Source organism: Serinus canaria, chromosome 8 (assembly GCF_022539315.1).
Source record: "Serinus canaria isolate serCan28SL12 chromosome 8, serCan2020, whole genome shotgun sequence".
Lineage (NCBI taxonomy): Eukaryota > Metazoa > Chordata > Aves > Passeriformes > Fringillidae > Serinus > Serinus canaria.
In genome coordinates, this window is record NC_066322.1 from 27544103 (window position 1) to 27561826 (window position 17724).

General features: G+C 54.8%; 2 protein-coding genes across 3 annotated transcripts; one reads left to right on the top strand and one right to left on the bottom strand.

Annotated features, from left to right (window-relative positions):
* Positions 1-87: 87 nt before the first annotated feature.
* On the bottom strand, positions 88-13118 carry VAMP4 (vesicle associated membrane protein 4). 2 transcript variants are annotated; one of them, XM_050977159.1, is made up of 7 exons: positions 12861-13118; positions 11564-11610; positions 11213-11263; positions 4762-4862; positions 4179-4258; positions 3945-3996; positions 88-224 (listed from the first exon to the last, which is right to left on the bottom strand). In XM_050977159.1, exons 1-7 carry the CDS (start codon positions 12924-12926, stop codon positions 103-105), a joined length of 519 nt encoding a protein of 172 aa, XP_050833116.1. In that variant the 5' UTR covers positions 12927-13118; the 3' UTR covers positions 88-102. The 2 variants fall into 2 exon arrangements, with proteins under 2 accessions (XP_050833116.1, XP_050833117.1); XM_050977160.1 differs by lacking the exon at positions 88-224 and adding an exon at positions 2242-2943 and having other exon boundaries at positions 12861-13107.
* A 242-nt stretch (positions 13119-13360) lies between these two features.
* MYOC (myocilin) lies at positions 13361-15793 on the top strand. Its single transcript, XM_030226821.2, has 3 exons — positions 13361-13976; positions 14413-14532; positions 14619-15793. The coding sequence occupies exons 1-3, from the start codon at positions 13475-13477 to the stop codon at positions 15401-15403; spliced, it is 1407 nt and encodes a 468-aa protein (XP_030082681.2). The 5' UTR covers positions 13361-13474; the 3' UTR covers positions 15404-15793.
* The last annotated feature ends 1931 nt before the right edge of the window (positions 15794-17724 follow it).

Here is a 17724-nt window from a genome sequence, read left to right on the forward strand (position 1 = left end):
CTTCCAGCCCCGGCCTTTAGAGCCCGCGCTGCTTTTCCCGAGGTAAAATCAGCTGTAGTCGGGGAATCGGCAAGGGGATTGTGCTCCAAGCTCTGCTGCTGTTCAGTCTCCCACCTCAAGCGCGTCTCTGCTTCCTGTGTCGGAGCCATAAAGTTCCGTCGTTGTTGGTTTGCTGCTGGTGGTGCCTCTCACAGCCAGAGCTGTTCCTTGGGAACGTCTGTGCCCTGGAAAACCCCAGCACTGAATGACTTGAACCTAAAAGCGATGAACACCCAATTCTAGCAGCTCGGGGCAGTGCACTGATGGTTGCCGTGTGGCAGCTCTCCCTGCCCTGCATCTCGGGTAAAGGCAGGAGCAGCTGGCGGCTGCAGCAAAATCTCCAGGCTCGAGTTCTGTCCGTGGGGCTGGTGTGGAGCCCTGCAGGAGCAAGTCAGTGCAGGTGGGGAGCAGGCCCTGCGAAGGAGCAGCAGCAGAGTCCCAGCTTCCCAGCGTGTACCCAGGCCCCTCCTCACTGCCAGACCCTGCCAGAGCTCCTGCTGTGCAAGGGGACACCTCAGGAAGGATTTTCTTCCCCCTGGGTTGCCCGGCTGCCACAGCCAGGAGGCCTCTCTGCACCCGTGTCCATCCCTGCAGCCCCCCTGCCCCTCAGGCATGGGGACCTGGGGTCACAGCACAGGCTCACACAGCAATCCTGAGAGGAGGAATGCACTGCTTTCGCCAGAAGATGCCATTCCCTGTACCAAAGAAATCATGTGGAAAACAGCAGCTGATGGTCTTGTCCTCTGCACAATGCAGGAATGGGTAAAACAGACCCAAAGCTTGGGTGAAGGAGTTGTTTTTGTTGTAGAAGCTCCTTCATAACATCTCCTAAGTGAAAACTAATCCCTAAGCATGCAGACATTGCTGGAAACAACACCCCCTCCCTTTCTGCTCACTGCAGTTCTCTCTGCCACCAGTCCAGGGTGGGACAGCACAGGCTGCAATATAAAACCACAATACCAAAGGAATATGTGGAGGACTGCTCTGTACCACCCCAAGAACAGACATTTCTAATGGTCTTTCCAGCCTTGTGGGGGGAAAATAAATCTATAAAACTTGCTTAGCAAATTCTATTCCTGGGATGTTTCTGAACAGGACTCCTGTGGCACCAAGGTGCTGCTGTGGGTGGCAGCAGCAAAGGCAGAGGCAATGGCAGGGCTCTGCAGCAACAGCAGTGAAATACCTCACTTTCCAGCTGGCAGGACATGGTACCTCAAACAGCTCAACAAGACCTGCAGCCCCCCTGGAGACAGACACAGGCCCTCCTCATCCACCTTCATGATCCCTTGCAGGCTGAGAGTAGCCAAAGGCACAGACAAAATGACTTTTGTCCCTTCCAGTGAGTGTATGATGTTAAAACCAGCCTGTACTTCAGGAGGATAAACCCAGCTTGCCTTCCTGTTTCCCACCTGGAGAGATCAGCTCTCAGAGAGGGGAAAAGCCCTGCTTTTATTCCAGCTGGGCAAGGCAGCTTCAATCACATCCAACCCTCCAGGCTGCCCTGCTCACTCCTAATCCCCTTCTCTGCATGGGGCAGCACTCAGATGGAAACTGTGCAAGGTCCTGGGGGCAGGCTCAGAGGAGGAAGCTGGTACATGGCACTGGAAATTCTCTGGGGCACCATTTCCCCTCTCCAGAATCATTTCAAACACGTGCTTAGCAGGACAACACTGCTCTCATCAGAAAAAAGACCAAAAAGAGAACCAGAAGAGCTTGGTTCAGCTAAAGTGCCAAGCTCAGGGCTGGAAAGGAGAAGGCTCCCAAAAATAAAGGGCTGACAGAAATGCCACCAGCACTTCAGGTGACACCAAGGCTGGAAACAGCCAAACACCACAGTCCCACCCATGGATAGAGGAGCTCAGTCCTGTTCATTCCAGCACAGGTGTCCCTAGAGCTCCCCAGTGCTCATGTCTGGGAATAATCCCCACCCCACTGGATCACAAGGAAGTAAACTTGGCTGCCATTCAGGACCACGACCACCACATCATGGTGAAGGGCTCTGAATATGAACTGGGCTTCTTCTCTGTGGTTGGTGTCAGGAGAATTGTTCTCCAGCTGTGTCTTTATATAATTGTGCTGCTTGCTGGGTTTTACACACATTTCTTACTTTTGGTTAAGAACACACAGAAACAGGGACTCCCAGCCTCAGAGAGCCCTGACTGTCCTCCAAAACTTTATGAAGATGTGCAAAAACTCCACGTGTACAGTCAAAAATAGGTTTACTGGAATGTCTTTAGTCACAGCTGTAAGCAGCAATACTGAAAACACTGAGCTTGTGCATTCCCATGGCAGGACCAGAAAGTCTTCTGGATTGTAAAACCTAATTTCACTTTTTCTCTTCTCTTTTTTTTTTTTTTTTTTTTTTGAACAAGAGAAAAACAACACCCTTGCAGTTGTCCTCCAAAGAATCAGTTCCCTATAATGGTATTATTTCCCTTCAGACATTTATCCCCTCCTTTTCTCTGATTCAAAAGACAGAGTCCCCTCTGCCTTCCACAGCAGGCAGCAGGGAGCTGCTCAAACCATATTATTATTATTATAATTATTATTATTAATATTACAACTCAACCATATATACAGATAGACCGTAGGGGCAAGTAGCCAGCTCCAAACCAAAGACTCAGAATTCCACAAAATGGGTGGTTTGGGATCTGAATCTTGTGTTATAAAAAAAGTCTGACAGCAGGACAGGTACTTGATTGGAAAAGGGTTGTTTGGTAGTTCTTCAAACGCTCCCTTAGAGTTGGCTGCTTGCCACCACCTCCTGCACCCAGGAGAAAAAACAACTTCCAGGCTATATACAGATATCCCACTTAAATTACACAGCAGATTGGTTATCCCAGAGGCAGCTCCACCAAAGCCTCCAGCTGCCCTGTCAGGAACGGTACTTCAGCACTATGGGCACTGCAAAACACAAAGAAAGAAGGTCTCAGCACACACACACCCCTGCCAGGGGGGAGTCCCCCCATTTCTGCAGTGACAAACCCCAGCAGCTGCGAGCAGAAGTGTGTTCTCAGCCCCCAGCTATAGCAATCTGCTGTCTGCACACATGCTAGACAACATATCCTGCTACCTTCATCTCCTTCCAGCTTCCCAAAACCAAACCAGATGGGATTTTCCATCAGTCTCTCTCTCAACCCTGCTGCCAGCTTTGCCTCTCCCATTGCAGGCTGTGTGTCAGAAGGACAACAAGGGCTCTGCTGAAGGAACAAGAAGAGTTGCAGAGCTGCCCCTGGACACTTCAGCAGAAGGAAAACCCTCCAGACCCAGTGGCAGAGAAAAGCTGCATGCCATGCTGGACTGCCTGGATCCCTGCAGCATGTCATTCTGCAGCAGAGGAATCAATTATTCCTTCCTTCCATGGAAGAAACATGCTCTGGTCATTCTGAGCTGTTTGGTAGGAAAAGCAGTGACATCTCTGCTCTGGGGAGGCCAGGAAAGGCAGAGAGCATGGGAAGGGACCAATGGCAAAGCCACAACAGCTACTCAATGGAAATTAAGCAGCACATCAACTTTGGGGAAGAGCATCTGTACACAACAGGCTCATTGCAAGGTGCCTGATACATGTAAAGATGTTTCTGGAAGACATTGCTCTAGCCTGAAACTTTTCCATGTACTCCCACCCACCTTGGGATCAGTCAGTGCCAGCCCTGGGTCAGTACAAGGTTGGCAGGGCACTGCTGGCTTTCTCTGGTCACAGTCAGCAGGACTTGGTTGCAGCCTGCTCCTCTGTGTGGAAAAGGAGCACAGAATGCTTTGCAAGCACCCCTTATGGTGACTTAAGGCAGAGTGGAGCCCGTGGGGTGGCTCAGGTGCTGTCCCCCAGGGACAACAGCACCACGGTGTCACTCCCAGCTTGGATGGCCACCAAGATGTCTGTGCCAGACATGGCTGGAGCTACTCACCGATGATGACGAGCAGGAGAATGACCACCACCATGGCTATGATCGCCTTCATCTGCAAGAGGAGCACAAAGGCACCTTACACTGGGAGCCAGGGGCAGCTGCTTCAACCTGAAAGGAGCCCTTTGCTCCCAGCATGCTTTCAGCTGGGAAGCAGAGCTGCTCCACCTCCTCCTGGGGCAGGCAGGCCAGCACTCTTCCACAGCCCCAGCCCTGCCTGTTCCCCTTCCTGCTCACCTTACAGTCTCGCCACCACATCTGTCTTCGGAGATGCTTGGCTCTTTTGCTAAAAGCTGCAGCATTGTCTGATAAACTGTCTGTTAAAGGAAAGAAAAGAGTCAGTTCAGTGGTGCACACACTGTCACAGCACCCACTCACCTCTTCTAACTCCACTAAGTTCTGTGCAGTAAAAGACCCAACCACAGCATGATTCACCCAAGCCACAGCTGGGTCGATGTGACGCCCTTCCCCAGAGTACACAAGTCCCACTGTGCTCCCTCTGTACTGGCTGCTCTGAGGACAGGAACATGCTCTGCAAGCCAGTGGCCAGTGCCACAAGACAGACCAATCTACCTCTGCTTGAAGGACCAACTAGATCCCAGCACCCAGACACCTCCAAACTAATGCCTCTGCACAGAGCAGCAGGCGAAGGTGGAGAGAGTCAGCAGAAAGTCAGGTCTGCAGCCCAAGGCTGAGCAACACCCCTCTCAGGAGGGACAGAAATGTAAGCCCAGGTGTGACATGAGGTGCTTTCAGAACTGAAGCAGGTTAACCTGGCCCAGCAGCCAGGGACGCAGGCCAGCAGAGTTTGACATCACACCTGATTTATCCTGCAGGTCGTCCAGCCGCTCGCCCCTTTCGATCACCTTGGTGATGTTCTCCTGCATGACATCGATGACTTCATCCACCTGGTTCTGGACACTGGGGCAGGGCAAAGGCAGCATGAGAGGCAGAAGTGAGCACCAGAGCTGCCCAGCCTGACGGGATCTGAGAGCTCACCCACAAAAAGGAAAAGGCACAACAGTGGAAAGATGTGGATGGGATGCAGAGGAAGCCAGAAGCGTGGCATGGCATGGCATGGGGTGGATCTCCAGCACTCCCAGGAAGGATTGGGAACACAAGGGGCTCAGAGAGAGCTATGGGAAGTCAGCAGAAGAGGGACACCCTCTCTAACACCTTTAACACACAAATGCAGTATGAAAAGGCACTAATTGCTGTTGGTGGACACCTCTGCTACAGAAGAGCTCACAAAGAAGGGGAAAGAAGAAGTATAAAAACCATACCTTATTTTTCTACATTTCATAGACCTCCACATCACACCTTTGCTCAATAACTTGGGGTGAAATTAAATCAGTTCCCTCCTCCAGGAACTGAGTTACTAAATTAAACCCACTCTGCCAGGGGCATCAAGAGGATAGAAAAGAAATGGTTGATATGAACTAAACCAAGTTATAATTCATCTTCTCTTAGGTTATGCAACTCTGTGGGTAGCCTTCAGTAAACAGCAGCCTAAATCACACCCGTAGGGTTATTAAAAATGCATTTATTCACTCCAGAAAAAAAAAAATACACTGGCAAGAGAGAAAAATTCTCCTGGTGGAAAAGTACTGCTCCACTCTGGTTTGTATTTGGGAGCTAATACACGTTTGTTTTCCTGGAGATAGAAATGAGGATTTTCTTGAGGCCTGGGGGATATTACATTGTTTGAGACATACTGTTCCCAGAAAGGCAATGGCAACAGCAGGATCTTGGAGGCAACAAAACAGAAATAGCTCCAGAGAGAAACAGCGTATCCTCCCCCAAGGCCCATGCAACTGGAGCCAACACAGACTCAAGGCCAGTCATTGGGGCACTGCAAACCAGAAACAGGGCTCTGTCCTTGCCACCATGCCCCTAATTAATTGATTAATTACAGACATAGGTTCCCACTGACCTGTTTCTCCTACCAGCTGCGTGCCTCTCACCAAGCAGACACCTGTGCTGGTGAGAAGCAGCTGCAACCAGCAATAGTGGTCACAATACTTGCTCACATTTACTTACTGTTCCAAATACAGGGGAGAATAGTCATTAAAAAGCATTTTCTTCCCCAGAAAGCTCCAGAAAGAGTTCCACATCTCTAAATATGAAGGGGTTTCCCATCTTAGCCTTTCAGATCAAGCTCCTCAGCACCACTGCACTGTGGCTTCCAGAGCTAGAAGAGCCAGGCAACCCCTCTGAAATTTCTGAGTCAACAGCTGTGATAAGGCACATGCTGGACTCCAGCAGCACATGTAAAAATTTGCTTTATTTAGGACAGCATAAGAAAGGAAGCTGCCTTCTCTGCTGCATCAGAGTCTGTGGGAGCAGCATTTCTCTGAACCCTCCTACACCATGTGGTGGCAGCTCCTGCCTTCCACACTGCCAGGAGCTCCTTATCTGGAGTGCACAGACAATCCCCAAGGACTTCTCACAGCAGGAGCTGCCCCGTGCCCAGGAGCCTGCTCTGATGCCCTGTTTGCTTTACAAAGCCTGAGACGAGTGGCAGAGCTGTTGGCAAAGCTCGGAAGGTGGCACTGAGGATGTGGACAGGAAACACAAGGCAGTGCCCTGTGGGGCCAAGTGTCCACCCCACACAGGACACACAGCCCCAGGGCCTTGCAGGCACGTTCTGCAAGGCCCTTGCCTTGGCACAAGTCCCAGCTTGGAGCTGCCAGCAATGCAGCTACAGCTTGGGGCGAGAGGAAAAGCACCAACATCTGCTACCCCAGATGAGCCAACCTGGCAAAACCTCCAAGCCTCAAACATCGGCTTTGCATGCAGAAGTCTACATTTGCACTATGTAAATGTTTCTAAAATCATTTTCTGGCTTCAAAATAGACAGATTTCCTCCCACAACAGATTTGTCACTAAGTTATCCTGGTACAACTAACAAGTGGGAGCACACAAGGTTACAGTGCATCTAGGAACTTGGAGAGCAATGCAGCACCACCTGTGTCCCTGCCAGTGCAGGTCAGAGCCCTGAGGGGGCTGCTGCAGTCCTGGGACACCCCAAAGTGCTGGAGGCAAAACAGGCTGGTAACTTCAAGCTGCTATGGTGGTTAACAGCATCTGGGGGAGACCTATGGAGCACAGACCCTCACTGCCCAAGCTGCTTCTCAGCATCCTGCCTCTTCTCACTTGAGCTGCTGGCAAAATGCTAAGGGCCCTTGTTACCTGCCCAAAGCCTGGGCAAGCTGTCAGCTGTCCCCAAGAGAACAAAACATTTCACAGATGAAGAATGGAGGCACAAAGAAATCAAGGCTTATAAACCCCCACAAATATTGAGGTGTTGACTCCTATGGAACACAAATGCATTTGGGTAGCACAGCTGGCCATTTGGGGAAGAAAACCAACAAAACAACAAAGCAAATAACAGGAAGGAAGAGGCCAAGCCAAGGAAATTCAGACCTCCACACAGCACCTTAACCAGACCTTAAGCCAGCCCTTTCTTTCTGCTCTCTCCCATCCTTCACTGCTGCCTCTCCAGGATGGGGGCTGAAAAATGCTCAGCCTATGCACTAGCCCAGCAGCTTCAGAACGAATTCAAAAATTCCCACTAGTCTGGCATGCTTGAGGTAGGAAACTCAAGTCACATCAAGAAGAAAATATTTTCTTGGTTTTTTTTGGCAAGAGGGAATGAGTCCTCTAATACAAAGTGTATTTCCTGTTGAGAAGCTACAGGCTTTTGACACATATACTTCATGAACTTTACTCCTGCCAGATTTCCAAGAGAAATAAAGTGGAATAAATACCTGCCAGGAAAGGGAGCAAGACAAAAACATGAAATATGTCTCCCACGACCTTCTTTCTTAGTAATTACTGCAAGTCTGATGCTTTTAACAAGGACAGAAAGTGTACACCATCAAAGCAATGAGATTCAGTGGCACTCAGCTTGCTTTAGACTCCTCTCTTCTTGTGCTCTGCTGTTCCAGAGTGGGAGGAATAAGCCTTGTCATTTTGGCCAGCCTGGCTTAGGTACTGAAAACCTGCCTGGGCTGGGTAGGGTGCTGGGCTAACAACAGTGCTGCATTCTCCAGACACTGTAAACAGTGTGCACACACCATGGGGTGTGCTGCCCGAGGCTGCTGCTTGTCTCCAAGCTGGCTGTTTGCAGCCAGCACAACACTCCAGTTTTCCACCCCAGTGATATTAACAGTGTGTATTTTGGTGCACATTCCACCCAAACACCCCTGGTTGTGGCAGCCACCCAGGGAAGAGGGAACAGCAGGAAGGGCCGAGGCAGATGGAGGGTACAGAGGCAGGAGGCTGCACAGCACTCCCCAGCTCTCTGCAGAGAGCCCTGCTGCTCCCAACAATGGGCTAACAGTGCTGAACCCCAGCACAAAGCCATGGATTGAAGGTGCTGCTCAGTCCCAGCTGGGAGGAAAACAGCAGTCTATGCCTCCCTGAGGCCTTTCAGTCACTGAAAGGATTATATCCACCAAGGATACCTGTCAGCATGGCCTTGCTATCACCTTCAGATGAAAGCCTGGACTGTGGTTGGGCTTCGTTGCACAACCTGCAATGAACCCTGAGAAACTGCAATCAGCTCTTGCCTCAAGAGTTCAAACCATTCCCCAAACCTTCCTCCTGCTCAGGGCCTGCAGCCAGCCAGAGCCACTGGGGCTGGCAATGCTGACCCCCCAAAGCTGAACCATGGGGGATTCACAGAGACCAAGAGGCTTCTGGGGAACCCCAGCACTGTACTGAGCCTCAGCAGCAGCATGAACAAGAACCCAATGGCACAGTTCCCTGAAAGCACAAACATCAGCAGTAAAGTGAATCACGCAGTGCAGAAAGGGGGCTGATTTTAGCAGAACTTTTGAAAAGATGGTCTGTGATGAGAAGCTCCTTTTCCAAAATAAAGACATCCAGCTGGAAGATGAAGATCCCAGCTTTCCTTGAAAAGACTCTCATGCACACATTCAGCATTTCTTCCACAGCCTCAAAGCAAAGGCAGGGAAAGGAGAACAGCTCTCCCTTACCTGTTCTTTGTGCCTTTGGGGAAAAGGATAAAAGCCCTTTAAAAGCTGTGTTTCAGCTCCAGCCCACCCTGGGCATGGGACGCCTCAAAGGGACCCCATGTGGCTTCTCAGCTACCAGAGGAGAGTCCACCCCAAGCAAGCAGCCTCCAGACACATCAGGACAAAGCTCAGCTTGAAGGGGACTGACACTTCCTCCTGTCACTGTTGCTGCCTGTCACCCACCTCTTTCCCCTACAAGGTTTGCAGCTGAGGCAGCCTTGAGGATCTCTGCTGCCAAACTCCACCCTGACCCAATCCATCCCCCTTTCCTGCCAAGGACAACGAGGAAAACTTTCCAGTCTTGCCCCTCACGTTGAACATGTTCCACACCTTTGCTCCCATAACCCCATCACTTTTTCCTCTACCCAATCCTCCACCCAGTTTCCTTTTACGCCCATTTTCACACCTCGTTCCTCCAGCCCCACACTGCCATGGCTTCTCCAGCTTTGCCCAGCTATGCCTCAGCTCTCCAAATGCTAAAATTCCTCCTTAAAATGTCTTTTCTTTACAGTTTTTCAGCAGCAACTCAACCCTTTCTTTGTCGAAACAAAGAAAACTGAGTTGCTCTGAGACCAGGCATTGATCCTTACAGCACAAGAGCTGAACTGATCAGAAACTTCACAGTGATCTCCATGACAAGAAGTGATGATTGCATGGTGTAAGTGCTTATTAAACAAAGCAATCAATGCTGATGAGAGCAGAAAATAAATTGTGTTTGGTAACAGATGCTCTAGCTGCTCCATAGGTGTAGCCCCTTGATGGCCCAAGGGACATATTCTGTGCCACATCCACTGTATCCAGGCAATCCCTGGCAATGGGCAAGCCTCGTGTGTGGGCCATTAGTCACATCACACCAATGGACCCACCAGCTCCTGGCTAAATGCTCCTTTCACTTTTCTTCCTTTTCACAGGTGCCATGTCTGCCTCTACCTAAGCCACTGCTCCCTTCTGCAGGCTGAGGGAAGAGAAGAGCTCCTGTTTTCTCCCATCACAGGGAACAGAGCAGACACTGCAGGTGCTTTCCAGCAGAGGAGGCTGAAGGGATGGACACTACCCCATCTCTACCTTTCCGGGGAGGTGAGACCCCACTCATAAACCCAGTTCTCAGCCTTGTCATTCCCTCCAGATCATGCCCTAGAAGGGAAGCTCCATCCACACTGGCTTACTCCAAAGAACAGTTCCTCTCTACCAGCAGCATCCTCACACTCTGGGGGGAACAGAGATGCCCTGAAAACTCAGGGTGCAGCCACCTGCCCTCTGCCCCTTGTGCAGCTCAAGTGCCCTTCACCCCTCAAGATAACAAGCACAGCCTAATGCTGATGGTGGCAATGAGTCATCCCAGAGCTGTGCTGGCTTCTTCCTGGCATGGAAAAAAATCCCTAACCAAGAGCCACACAGAGGCTGCAAACAATGAACAGCCTGAACAATGCCCAGGCAGCAGTACCCACACAGATCTCTGTCCTGGCTCCACAGACATCAGCAAAGGAACAGGGCAACACAGACCAGAGGTCTGTGAGTAACACCACGCTTCTGATTAAGTACCACCACCACATCCTTCACAGGAAAAACTGGAGCCCTGAACAAGCTTCATCCAGGAAATGACTTGATAGGAGAAGGATCCAGAGTGTTCACTCCTTCCTTTTTGCCCCACTCCTCCTCCCGCTGTAATGGTTTCCTGTTTTCCAACTGCTTTGATCCCAGTGAGTCACTGCTCATCTCCAGGTGACCTATATCACGTTTTTATTGGAGAAGAGGATGTCAGAGCACCAGCTGCTGCCCAAAACCCATGGTCCTGGTGTGTTCCTGACCACTTTCTTGAAACATAAGGGAGCATGTTTACAGGATGAGGTAAAAAAAGCCTCAAAAATAAAAAAAATACAGTAGGAAAGGTTCAAATTCAGGGTTAATGCTGTAGAAAAAGAACCTCACAAAAGCATGGAACGGGTCACCACCAGAACACAGCAAGGCCTTCAGAAACTCCAGTAAGGTACTGTGATGTTATCTTATCCCCTTGCCTCTGTCAACACACAATTTCTTGACAGGCTGCATCAAAGCTAAGATTTCCTTTAGCTGTGGACACATGGGGTAGGACAGGTCAGTTAGAAGAACAAAGACACAAGGAATGTTCATATGATGAACTACACAGAAATACTCTGACAAGACAGCAGTAGGAGCTCCCAGTGCTAGAATAAATTATTATCTCTGTGACACTAAACAACGACAACTTACTGTCTGATCTTGTCATTCCTGGGTCCAAACCTGGTTCCAGAAGGCCCCCTCCTGCAGGCAGAAAAGAGCAATCAGGACAGAAGGTACAATGAAAACATGTTTTTAAACCAGACCCAAAAGATCTGAGGAGAGAACCAATGCCTTGTGCACAGAGAATTGTTTTCATACTCCCATCAGTCCCTCCCACGTCTTAGGATCCATGGGACATCTCACTCTTACAAAAGATCACACCTATTAATTTATGCTCAAAGCCAAGGCTCTGGAAGAACATCCCAAAGGAATCAAAGGTTTTCCTTCCCAAGCCCCCAGTCTCAGAGCTGCAGGCAGGCATGACACTGCATTCCAACTCACAAGAAAAAGTCTTCTTCTTCATCTGAGTCCTCCTCCAGTAGGTTCCTCTGCAAACACAGAAAAACCATTTCATTAATAAGCAACCACCAATTCACACCCACATTTCCAGCTCTTGGGATGCAATCAGCATCCTCTGACTGCAGGAAGGCCCTCTCTCCTCAAGGGACAATCCCCAGCCCTGCACCCAAAATCATCAGATCACCCACAGACACCCTGGGCTGTCCCACCACATGGGAAATCAGATCCATTCCAGCTGTGGAGGACGAGGTTTCTCCACCATCTGATGGCAGCAGGTGTAAGAGGGATGACCACAAGGGAACACATTGGCTTCCTTGAGCTGGAGGGCAGAGGGGTCTAGCAGCTCCTCTGTTTCACCCCAAAGGGCTTCCCAGGACTCCCCTTTGCTGATTCACTACACTCCATGAGAGGATCCAAACCCTTATTTTTAAGGGGAACCCCATGATCCCACAGAAGCCTGAATGTTCCAGACAAAACCATTTCTGCTTAGGGTCAAAAACAATCAGGAGGGGCAGGTGACACACTAAAGCTGCGGGCCCACGGACCCAGCAGATGGTCCTTGGGGTAGCAACAGTGGCTGCTTTTCCAGGTGTAGATCTGGGCTCCCACCTGCAAGCCTGATGCTCTGATGGTGCTCACCTACATTTCCATCCTGGCACATTTGCTCAATCAACTCAAGCAAACCTGTAACACCGTGCAATAGTTGCAGCCAGTGCTTCCCTCAAGGGAGGAGCAGCCTGCTCGTGGCAGCACGGGCTTCTGCTCTGGCTGGCAGCTGTCGGGAGCTGCAGCAGCGTTTCCAACCACAGCCTAAAGCGAGCTTTAGCTCAGCCTGACCCCAGCAGGTTAAATCCACCTCATCCAAACCAGGCAACTGCTGGGACCTGTACTCAAAGCCTGAAAGTGAGGGGACCGCGATGACAGGAGAAAAAATCAGCTGTAAAGCACAGGGTGACTTCACTCAGCTCCTTCAGCCAACGTGGGCAGCAGAGCCAGGCCATGTCCCTGCCAGGCTCTGCGGAAGGGCAGGAGGCTGGAGCACACCGGCATCTCCTGGCCATGGATGCGGCCCGAAGGAGCCTCAACAGGTTCCCAAAAGAGCCGTACCGAGGCCGATGTGACACACACAGAGCGGGGCTGGCTCGGACAGCCCCTCACCGGCTGAACGGCGCTGTCACGGCGCTTCGGGCCCCGCGGCTGAGGGCTGCGGAGGCACAGAGACCCGGCCAAGGCACCCTACCGAGGGCACCGCGCTCAGCCCCGCAGGAGAGGCACTCACCCGCTCGCTCTTCACCGAGCCCGTCACCTCGTCGTCGTTCAGGTGCCGCTTGAATTTGGGAGGCATGGCCGGTCTGTGCCGCAGGTCTGTGCCCGGGGAGAGGAGCCTGGAGGGGAGAGCAGGGAGCGCCGGGCAGGCCCAGGACGGGACCCGCCGCCCCCGCGCTCAGCGGGCCGGGCCGGGCCGGGCCGGCGGGAAATGGCCGGTACCGGAGAGCCCTGTCACATCGACCGCTCCGCCCGCCGCGCCGAGCGCCGAGCTACCGATGGCGGGTGGGCCGGGGCGGAGACACGGCCGGGAAACCGGGCGGGACCAGCCTGAGGGGGGCGGGGCCGGTCTGAGGCGGGGCTGGGGTAGGCGGGTTCGCTTCAGGCTCGGGCTCCGAGCGGCTCCCCTGGGGTTCGGCCCCCGGCCTGCCCGCCCGCCCGCCCGCCCCGGCGTCAGCCCTGGCACACGGCCTCAGCCAGCGGCCCCGGGGAGGCGGCGGGGCAGTGCCGGTGCCCCCGCAGGCATCTGGAAGGTTCCGGCTCGCCCGCCCCCCGCCGCCCTGACCCTCTTGCTCTATAAATGCTGGCGCCGGTGGCCGGCGCGCTCAGAGGGGCGGCGCCGGGACCATGCTGGGGGCCTGGCTGCTCCTTTGGGGTTCCGTGGCCCTGGGCGGCCGGGCGGACACCGCCTTCCTCCGCCGCGCCCATGACAGCTCCGGGCACTGCACCTACTCCTTCACGGTCGCCAGCCCCGTGGAGGCCGCCTGCCCCGAGGCTGCCGGCGGCGTGCCCGAGCTGCGGGCCGAGCTGGCCGCCCTCGCCGCCCGCCTGAGTCGGCTGGAGAGCCGGGAGCGAGGAGCGGGGGGCTCGGGGCCGCGGGGAGCCGAGCCGGGGGGCGCACGGGACCCCCAGCAAGTGGCCACGGCCTCCCGCCTGGAGGCTGCGTACGGCGAGCTGCTGCGGGCCAAGTCCCGGCTGGAGGAGGAGAAGGGGCGGCTGGAGCGGGAGAAAGAGGAGCTGGGCAGGCGGCTGGAGAGCAGCGCCCAGGAGATCACCCGGCTGCGGGCCGCCCGCTGCCCCCCCGGCAGAGAGGGGCCCGGCCGGGACACGCTGCGTGCCCCTGCCAAGGGTAAGTGCCGGGGCCGGGACCCCTGCGCATCCCTGCCGCCGGCTCCTGCCCTCTGGCCGGGTCCTTGTGCGGCCCCCGTGCTCTGCACCCATTGCTGCCCCCCGCTCTTGGGGATCCTGGTGGGCTCAGCCTTGCTGGGAGGTTGCAGCCCATTGCCCCATACCTCCCTCCCCAGCCCGCCTCATCCCATCGCCTGCCCCGCAGCAGAGGGGGCATGTAGGGTACCGCGCTAATCTGGGCTGTTAGGCGTTTCCCCCAAAGAGAACGGTCACAGAAGTGCCCCGCTGCAGAGGGAGGGGGCACTGGGCTCCTGCCCAAGGCGTCGGCACTTCGGGGAGCAGCAGCCCGGCACGGACCCCCCGAGGGCGGCAGGAGCAGGCAGGCGGTGAGGGGGGCTGGCTCAGCCCCGCTCACGCTGTGCCTGACCCCGCTGCAGCGCCGCGCTGGGAGCCGCAGCCCCTGAGCTACCAGGAGCTGCAGTCGGAGAGGAGCGAGGTGCCCGTGTCCCGGCTGCTGGAGGAGACGGCGCTCGGCCGCCCGGGCAAGGAGGACTCAGGTACGGGCATTCGGGCCGGCCCCACGTCCCGCCGCCCACGAGGGGCTGGCGGTGACCGCTCCGTGTCCCGTCCTGTCCCCGAGCAGGCTGCGGCAAGCTGCTGTGGGTGGGAGAGCCCGTGGTGTTCGGCCGGGCGGACTCCATCGCGGGCAAGTACGGCGTGTGGATGAAGGACCCCGAGCCCGTGCCGCCCTTCACCCGGGACAACACCTGGCGTGTGGACACCGTGGGCACCGAGGTGCGCCAGCTCTTCCAGTACGAGGAGGCCGAGCAGCTGGCCCGGGGCTACCCCGCCAAGGTGCACATCCTGCCGCGGCCCCTGGAGAGCACGGGGGCCGTCATCTACCGCGGCGGGCTCTTCTTCCAGCCCCGCCAGTCCCGCTCCGTGGCCCGCTACGACCTGCGGGGAGAGACCATCACGGCCGAGAGAGAGATCCCCGGCGCCGGCTACCACGGGCAGTACCCCTACTCCTGGGGGGGCTACACCGACATCGACCTGGCGGTGGATGAGACGGGGCTCTGGGTCATCTACAGCACTGAGAAGGCCCGGGGAGCCATCGTCCTCTCCAAGCTGGACCCCGAGACGCTGGAGATCCGTCGGACCTGGGAGACCAACATCCGCAAGCGGGGGGTGGCCAATTCCTTCCTCATCTGCGGCACCCTCTACACCGTCAGCAGCTACTCGGCTCCCAACGCCACCATCAACTTTGCCTACGACACCGCCACGGGCACCAGCCGGGCCCTCAGCATCCCCTTCGAGAACCGCTTCCGCTACCTCAGCATGCTGGACTACAACCCTGCCGAGCGGCAGCTCTTCGCCTGGGACAGCTTCAACATGGTCACCTACCCCGTCCGCCTCTCCCGGCAGTGAGCCGAGGCTGGCGGTGCGGCGGCTCAGCCCCCGGGGCCTTGGTGCGTGCCTTGGCACCCCGCTTCCCTCCCCTTTCCCCCGGGAGCGCCGCCTCCCACAGCCTCGGGGGGTGCTGGGGGCCACACGCTGCCCAGCCACATCGCATTGTGCTCAAGTGCAGCAGAGAGAGACGAGGCACTGCTCCAGAGCCTGGCAGAGCCAGGGAAATGGCTCTCACCAGCCTCGGCGGGTTTCGGATGGGTCCCAGCAGCACCCAGCCCTGAGCTGCTCCAGCACCTCTCTGAGCACGCAGCCTGGCCACCCCGAATGTGGAGCAGGGAGGGCTGGGCAGAGCAGGTGGTAGAAGGGCTGTGCAGGAGGACCCTGCCTTAAAATAAACGTTTTTCCCTAGTTGTGAGCAGTGATCCCCTCTGTGGGGTCAGGGTTTGTTGTTTCCAGGCTCCAGCCCTACAGAGCGCTCACGCAGAGATCCCACAAGCTCCACTGGCATCCCACGCTCCCAGTGCCCAAGGGCATCCTGGAGCTCAGCCACCTCCAAAAATCATCGAGTAGGCTCAAAAGCAGCAGAAAATACAGACACACATTGCACAAGCCTTGTTTTATTGAGGGAAGAAAGCAGCCAAGAGAGCAGGGGTGAGGAGTGCTGGCAGAGCACCCTGCAGCTGGGTGGTCTCTCGGTGCCCAGCCCTTCCAGCCATGTGCTTCAGCTTCTCAGGCCATCCCAGGCCAGCAGCTCTCCCCAGGCAGTCCAAAACATGTTGTTTTATCGGGTTATTGTAGAAGGCTTCTAGGAGGAGGCTTCTTTCCCCCTCTGGCACCTGGGGCAGCAGCAACCACATTCCCCAGGGGCTGCACAGGGTCCTAGCCTAATAAACACTGCCCAGCACCTCTGCTACCTCACACCTCGTCTTTCCAAGCCTGTTTTCCAAGCAGTGTGGTGGGCTGGTGCCCCTCTTGATGCACCTGCAGGCTGGAGGTGCTGGTGGGGGAAGCAGTGGAAAAAGACAGCCTTGAGTAGGAAAATGCCACATTTTGGAAGGCAGGAACACACCAGTTATTGGAGCAGTGGAAAAGGACAGAGAACACAGTGGGACACTTGTGATGATCACCTGCAGCTACAGGGATTTTCAGCGAGATGATTCACCCCACTGCTGCCCTCCTGACACTAACACTGCTGTCTTAAGTGTAGCAGCACTGTATGTTTGCATATCACAATGAAGCATTTGGTTTATCCATCATCCCCAGGCTGTAATTTGGAAAAATACGAGATAGTTCTAAAAAGTGAGATGATAGGTGTAAGGTATGTTTGGTAAGCTGCGGGGGGGGCAGCAGGTGGGAGCCCAGCACCAAGAGGGAGGAGGCTGAAAGACCCATCCCTGCTCCTGGGCAGGCTCCTGGCAATCTCACCTGAGCCAGGGCCAGTGATGGCCCCAGGAGGGTCAGGAGCACATCAGCCCTGTCACTGTCACACCCAGAGCTGGGGAGCCCTGGGGCCAGGGCAGGATCTGGCTGAGGGCAGGGAAGAGCCAAGCAGGCAGCAGCCAGGGCCAGCAGTGCCCAGCAAACCTGCCACCAAGGGTGGGAGAAAGGCGTTTCTGTCCCAAACCAGGATGGTAGGCGAGGCTGGAGTCCCCCTTCACCCCGCAGCTCCCGGGGGGGCTGAGCCAAGGCCCGGGATGAAAGGCAGAGCTTGTGCGGAGCCCCGGGAGCAGCAGCACCTCCTCGCCGAGCCCAGCCACCGAGGGCAGCCAGCTCCGCCCCTCCCCGCGCCGGGGCCTCTTCAGGCCGGATAGTCCATCTCTTAATTGACTGAGAAAATAAAGGAGGACAAGCCAATGTACACAGGATTTCCAGAAAGCTGGGCTGGAGCTGAACAGCGCCGAAAACACTGCTTTACTTAACAGGCTTTGGGAAAACAAGCCCTCCCTGCCCACAGCCCAGCAAGAAGCCAGCCTGAGCCCAGGGGGGTTGCTGGATCTGGCCCCAGTCACATTTAACCCCCCTCCGGCTCTTGCCCTGCAGAAAAGTTACGACCTTTTCACAGCCTCAGCATTATTAAGGAAAAGAAATTGAATTCCCTAAACAAAATTGTTTCCTAATTTCTGTGAGGTTCAGCACAATTATTTCTGATGACCAGAGTCCTAGAAAATAGATTACAAACCAAATCCCACTCAAATGAAAAAAAAAAAAAACAAACAAAAAAGCCAGAGCTACTCCAGTGTAAATAGCCAGGAGCAAAGTTATCTGATTAAATGTCATAAAATATTCAATCAGCCAGGGTCAGTGACTGAAAGCTCCACCTGGCCTCAAGGCAGCAGGCG

What these genes read in the sequence shown, in the direction of transcription:
- VAMP4 (XM_050977159.1), bottom strand. Translation starts at nt 12,926, where the DNA reads ATGCCTCCCAAATTCAAGCGGCACCTGAACGACGACGAGGTGACGGGC. An exon ending in AGGAATGACAAGATCAGACA is followed by an intron (nt 4,863 to 11,212) that starts GTAAGTTGTCGT and finishes GCCCTGCCCCAG; the next exon opens with TGTCCAGAACCAGGTGGATG. An exon ending in TCTCCTGCTCGTCATCATCG is followed by an intron (nt 225 to 3,944) that starts GTGAGTAGCTCC and finishes GGGGTTTTCCAG; the next exon opens with GGCACAGACGTTCCCAAGGA.
- MYOC (XM_030226821.2), top strand. Translation starts at nt 13,475, where the DNA reads ATGCTGGGGGCCTGGCTGCTCCTTTGGGGTTCCGTGGCCCTGGGCGGC. An exon ending in GCTGCGTGCCCCTGCCAAGG is followed by an intron (nt 13,977 to 14,412) that starts GTAAGTGCCGGG and finishes ACCCCGCTGCAG; the next exon opens with CGCCGCGCTGGGAGCCGCAG. An exon ending in CCCGGGCAAGGAGGACTCAG is followed by an intron (nt 14,533 to 14,618) that starts GTACGGGCATTC and finishes GTCCCCGAGCAG; the next exon opens with GCTGCGGCAAGCTGCTGTGG.